The sequence below is a fragment of the Trachypithecus francoisi genome, unplaced genomic scaffold (assembly GCF_009764315.1).
Source record: "Trachypithecus francoisi isolate TF-2019V2 unplaced genomic scaffold, Tfra_2.0 Contig01474, whole genome shotgun sequence".
NCBI lineage: Eukaryota > Metazoa > Chordata > Mammalia > Primates > Cercopithecidae > Trachypithecus > Trachypithecus francoisi.
In genome coordinates, this window is record NW_022681435.1 from 5,074,464 (window position 1) to 5,080,610 (window position 6,147).

Here is a 6,147-nt window from a genome sequence, read left to right on the forward strand (position 1 = left end):
AACTGGGAACGCGCTGGCGGCTGAACCTTAGCCCCTTCCACTCTGGACCCCACGCGCGCACATCCGCTCCAGGGAATGGCGCCTCGGGTCTAGGCCGCCGAAGCGTTCCGAATGGGGACGATTCTTTGGTGCAGCGAAGTGTCCCTAGAATTTTCACAGGGGAACCCTGAGCTTCTTCTCAGTCCTCCTCTTTCCCTGACGCACCCTGTCCATCAGCGCACCCTCCTCCCGAACCATATTCACTCCTCTCCCCAAGTCCTAAGCGTGCTTAAACAGAGTCGAAACAAAACAAGCATGCCTTTAATTCTCCTCTCAAATACTTTGAAACTACTTATACAAAAGTTCCTCAAACTCTATTTTTCCGCCTCCCCTGCTTCCCTGTTACGATTATCTGGGGATCTCCAAGTCTCCTGGGAATGGCCAAGTTCAGAAGCTTCAGCCTGTTTGGGCCTGGAGGTTCCAGTGCCTGCGGGGATGGGAGCGGCGTGGCCAGCGGGGCCCGGCAGCTTGTTGCCCTCCAGCTGCAGGGCTGAGGTCCGCGAAGTGTGTTGAAGCGGCCAGAGAGCCTCTCCTCAGGCCTGAAAGTCGCCCTTCTTCCCGTGCGTGGGGAGCACGCGCAGGGCCCTGAACTATGCCTGGCGGTGGCTTGCAGGCGATAGGAAAAGAGGGGCCGAGTGGGGGGGTCCCTGGTAGAGAGGATGTGGATACGGTGCGCTCGGTCCGGGGTCGGCTCCCAAGACGGTCCCCAGTACCCCTAGAGGGCCTGCCACGGCTTCCCGATGGCCTGGATGTGCTCCTTGGCTTTCAGACGCAGCGCCGCGATGCTGCTGTTGCGCGGGTCTGCCTCGTCCAGCGGGAACTTATCCCCGAAGCCGGGCCCGCACGGGTAGGAGGGCGGCGGCGGCGCAAGAGGCTGCAGGCCGGGGCCCAGCGGTGGGGAGTTCAGGAAGGGCGGCGGCGGCGGCGGCGTGTAACTGGCTGGCAGGCTCTGCGCCGGCGGCCCAAAGCCGGGCAGGCTCTGCAGCGCCGTGGCGCCCCCGCCCGGCAGCGGCGGCCCGAGCCAGGACTCCAGCGGCAGCGCGCCCCCAGCCGGCCCGCCACTGCTGCCCGGACCCGCCCCGAGGGGCGACAGTGTCGTCGAGGGCGGAGAGCGGCTGAAGGAGAGGAGGGGCGAGTCCTGCAGCTTCATGGAGGACACTTCCAGCTTCTCCTGCCGCCGCCACTTAGCCCGTCGGTTCTGGAACCACACCTGCAGGAGAGAGCACAGGGGCTGTCGGGCGGCAGCGGAGGCTGCGGCCGCGTCCCCAAACCTGAGCAGGTTCAGCCCGGCAGGTTCCACTCCCTCCTCCTCAAATAAAACTAGGGGCGCAACTGTTAGGCACCTGCGGAGCGCGGGCCGGGATCTTCTTCCTTCCACCCACTCTGACTCCTCCCACCTAGCATTCTCTTTTCTTTTCCACCCTTATTTTTATTTTATTTTATTTTTTGCCTCTTCTCTCCATTATCGCCTCTTCTGAGTCTCTTTGTCCCATCCTAGTCCTCCGTGGCGTCCCATCCTTTTCTCTGCTTATCTCATCCATAGCTGTGGTTATATCTGTTTCCAAATCCTAGTACAGAGCTGGAGCTCAGAAAAAAAGTGAATTTGACTCTGCAATCTGATCGTAGAACTTTGAAATGAGATCTCACCAATTTTCTGTGACCTGCTGGTTGGCAGCCCCTCCTAACAGTTTACACTTGCTTCTTCTCTGTATGGTACAGCTCTTAAGTTGCTGTAGTTTGGTCTCAGACTTTCTCTGCTTTACCTACCCTTTGTCTCTAAATACAGGTATAAATAAATATTGTTAAGTAGAGTAACTGGCAAGAATGGGAATTAAAATTCAGGTATTTTCACGGATTACTGGTTATGATAACTAGATAGGAGCAAGTGGGGTTAATTTGCCCCAAGCATATTTGAATTGCTGCTTTAATATTTTTATTTTTATTTAATTAATATCTGCTTACTATTTCTGCTGTTTCTTATTACTTTCAAAGGGTATAATCATTCCAGTCTATTATATCCACTTTTACATTACAAAGCTAATTTTGACATTACCCTAAGACTTTAGCTCAATGACAAGGTTTTTTGCTTCTTCTTCTTTATATATACAAAGTTCTTGCCAAGAGTAACGTCGGGCTTCTTCCAATGAAACTTCATTACTGATTTGATAAAAGCGCTGGAAAATGTGTAATTACATTTTTACTACCAGTTCCACCTTCATAGGCAAGACAGAGAATCCGTTTAGTAGAGAACACAAAAGAACTTTAGCCAAACTGGTGGCTTTAGTGCTATATTTATGAAGGGAAATGGGGAGATTGTCGCAACCTTAAAAGGGAGAAAGTAGTTTTCAGTCAATAAAGGCAGGGGACTCCCTAGGACAGCTGAAAGAACAGCAATTCAGCATGTAAACACCGCAGGGCAAGTGTGTGAGCGGCTGTAATTAGGGAGAAAAAGAGAAACAACAAAAGTGTAAGTACACTGTACCATCCCAGAAAAGATTCAGCTGCATATCTAAGACCTCAAGTCTTCCTTAAATATTAGATATTTGCCAACAGCAGAGAAAAGAAACACTGATTTTGGTGAGGGATCCTGTCCCATCACCTCCTCAGCTTCCCTGTCTGTCAGCTGTAGCCTTCAGATCCAGTGTCCCGGGTTATAGACAGAAGGATTGAGGTCGGTTGTGGTGATGCTCTACTGCTGCCCTCAGTGCGGGAGATCCTGCCTAGTATCTCTACCATCTGATTACATCATAGTCATGTGTTAAGAATGGCCATATGCTGGGTGCTGTGCTGGCCCTGTGGTCACAAAGAAGTCACAGACACTGTTCTCAAGAATCTCACAACTTAGAGAAGAAGCCAAAACCCCTGAACAAGTAATGAGGAGGATGCAGGTGGGCTCAGGTCCCCAGGGAGCTGAATTGAATTTGCTTGAATTCTGTAGGGTACTGGGAGGCTTTGCCTGTCTTCTTTCTCTTGTATTCGTTCCCTCTCCCATCTTTCCTTTCTTAAAAGCAGGTGCTAAAATTTCCATCCCTTCAGTGAAATCATTGCAGCTTTACTGCCCTAAATTAGGAGACATTGAACTGTCCTTGCTGGTTAATCCCAAGTCACATTAGGGAATTATATTTTTTAAGCCATGACTTTTACTCATTACTTTCAACTCTTAAACTAAGCAGAAAAAAAAAAAAAAAAAAAAAAAAAGGCAGCATCTTGTCCTCTTTTACTTTTAAGACATGGATAAAAGCTCCAAACACTTGAGTATTTTCATTTCCTGGAAGTCTAACTTATTAGACACACACAAAAATCCCATCTTAGTTCCACTGCCTTTCAGATGCAGTGAAATTTGTTCCCAGTGTCTCTCTTTCAGCCCTCTGTAAACTCTCCCAATTTGGAAATCCTCCCAGATTTTTCACAGATGACTAGCAAATATTTAAGGCTTTCAAATATTTTAATGATCGGGGATTAAAGATAATTCAGCTTTAATTAAAGCGAAAACCTCTTTACAATAAAAAGAAAAGGCCTTTGCAGCGAGAAGTTTGGTTGGATGTGCACCAGAAAAGGAAAAGTCAGTTTCTTAAACAAATCCAACCAAAGTTTCAATTGCGAGGTGCCAGGCCCTTTGCAAGGAAACGGGGTTTTCGTTTTCAACTCAGTATACGCAGTTAGTGACGAGGGTGGCATTTGGGGCCCCAATCCTGTCACCTTCGATCCCTACCTGCATTCCCTTTCCACTCAGCAATCCCCAACCCCTTCCTGGCTATGTCTAATGAGCTGTCGGCTTCTTCATCTTGCAAGTCATTCCCTTCTTCTCTTTTTAGCTTAGAAGAGGGAAACCCCCAAAGGGGAGCTCTTACTACAAACAGGAACATACTACTTGAAGGTGGTGCACAGGGAACATCGAAGATCTGTGCCTCTCCCTTGGGACTCTGGGCGTGCCAAGTCGAGGAAGTACAGTAATAAATGCATGAACGCGCGTGAATTCCGAGAAGCATTAGCGCAGTTTGGGCCTCGGGCCCTCCCGGATCCCAGTTTCTCACCCTGGGCTTTTTACCTGGACCCGGACCTCGGGTAGGTTGACCTTGCCGGCCAGCTCCTCGCGGCTGTACACGTCCGGGTAGTGGGACTTCTCGAACGCGCGCTCCAGCTCATGCAGCTGGTACGTGGTGAAAGTCGTGCGGTTCCGCCGGTGCTTTTTCTTGGGCTGTTCCTCCTCTGACAGTTTCGCTTCGCCGGTGGCTGGCCCGACGGGCAGTCCTGGGCTCGGCCGTGCCTCCCCGGGCTCCTTGGGGCAGTAGGGGCGAGGGGCTGGGGCGACGAGGCCCGGGAGGGTCAGATACACTCCCCAGAGCACCCTTGGGGCGACCCCTCCTCGCCGTGGGCTCTGGCCAGCCCGCCTGCGGGCTCCGAGATGGCCCGGGGAGGTCCGGGGTGAGGGCGGCGATGGGGTCCTAAGCTTTCTCTGAATGCAAATTGGAAGCTTCCGCCATAAACAAGAGTCCCCAACCCCGCGCCCAGGTGCCTTAATAAAAGTTAAGGAAGGGGCACTCTCGTCTGGCAAACTCCTAAGCTCGGGCGCCCGAAGGCCTCGCACAGCCAGGGGTGAGTACTCACCTTCGTACTCGGGGGCGGGCGCCGGGGCTGGCGGCGGGGAGGGCTCGGCGCCTCCCTCGGGCGCCTTGGGGCAGGCGGGCCGCGAGCCCAGCCTCCTATCCCGCTCCTTCGCGCCCCGGGCGCCCCGCTCCGCGGGGAAGGTGCCGAGGATCCCGTCGTCCTTGGTAAACCCCAGGATGGCCTCGATGCTGTGCAATCGCGAGGTGCTCCCTCCCGGGCTGCGGAGCAGGTGGCCGGCAAGCGAGAAGCTCCCGTCGGCCATGGCTGGCGCGCAGCCCGGCAGGTGCATGGGGTGCGCCGGAAGGCGGGAGGGCGCTTTGGAGACAGAGAGGAGAGCCTCGAAGCCGGCTCTTTCCGAGTGCGGCGGTGCAACCCGAAGGGTCCGGACCCTAAGTTAAGCTCTGCGGGCGAAGCCCACCCGGGCTGCGCACGCTGGGGGTGGCCGAGCGCTCAGCCCGCTGCAGCCTTAGTCCCAGAAGTCGGAAGTTCGGGCTCGGGGTAGCTGGGGCTCTTGGAGCTAAAGGCGGGGAGCCAACTGGCCCTCCGCTCCTCCGCTGTCGCCCGGGACCCAGCCCCTTCTCTAGGCCCCTCCCTCCACAGAGGGGCGTGTCCTCGCCCGGCCCAGCCACAGGGTCCTCTCTTGGCCACCCCCAGCACTAGAAACATTCCCCTCCCACCTCTTGATCTGTTTAAAGCTTTACAAACGCACTCCGGGGATCGGCGGCGCGATGCTTGATACTCCGGGGAACCTGATCGCGGCGCACCCCTAGTCCTGCCTCAGTGGGGCCGACGCCCTTGGGCTCATCTCTCCCCTTGTCTCCCTGTACCTCGGGCTTACCCTCTCACTTCAGACTAATCCCTGGGGGTCACCTGGCTCCTTGGACGCACCCCTTCCCAACTTCAGACTCGCCCGTCTCGCCCCCTCTGGTTCACCTCGGCGGGGGCGCCACCCTGGCCTGCGTCCCCTGGAAGCGCCGAGGCCCAGCCGAAGGCTTCCCAGCCCCGCACTAGTCCCAGTTTGAATTTCCCCTCGCTGTCTCCCTTTTCTGGACCCACTCCTTTCTTGGCTCGGTTGTACGAAGTCCCAGACCTCGCGTTTAGTTTGTCCGTCTATATTTGTTTTAACTCCTCCCAGTCCCCTCGGACTTGAGCGCAGGCAGCCCCCCTCCCTCCCCCAGCTCCAACCCCAGGGCCATTTCTGTCCGCAAGTCCGGTGATCTCTAGCGCCCGATTGCCCAGCAGGAGACTGGGAGCCCCGAGTCGGATGTGCAGCCGGGCTTAGGTCCCGCAGGAGACCCACCGGGAATTCCTCGCTCTCACCCACTGTCCTGCGGGGAGGACGGGATCCTTTACTGAAGTACAGCGGTGTCGCACTCCCACCTCCCTCCAACACTTCTCCGGACCAAGGATAGGGCCCAGAACTGACTGGGGAAGGACCTTCTCCCGGGGAGGAGGCCCCGCGCCTCTCCGAGGGTTCAGGAATAATCGGCTTGCAGGCTT

At 55.2% G+C, this 6,147-nt stretch overlaps 1 protein-coding gene across 1 annotated transcript; it reads right to left on the reverse strand.

Moving 5' to 3' along the window:
• Positions 1-278: 278 nt before the first annotated feature.
• RAX (retina and anterior neural fold homeobox) lies at positions 279-5,123 on the reverse strand. The gene is made up of 3 exons (XM_033237788.1): positions 4,648-5,123; positions 4,088-4,341; positions 279-1,249 (listed from the first exon to the last, which is right to left on the reverse strand). The coding sequence occupies exons 1-3, from the start codon at positions 4,934-4,936 to the stop codon at positions 755-757; spliced, it is 1,038 nt and encodes a 345-aa protein (XP_033093679.1). The 5' UTR covers positions 4,937-5,123; the 3' UTR covers positions 279-754.
• Between the last annotated feature and the right edge of the window lie 1,024 nt (positions 5,124-6,147).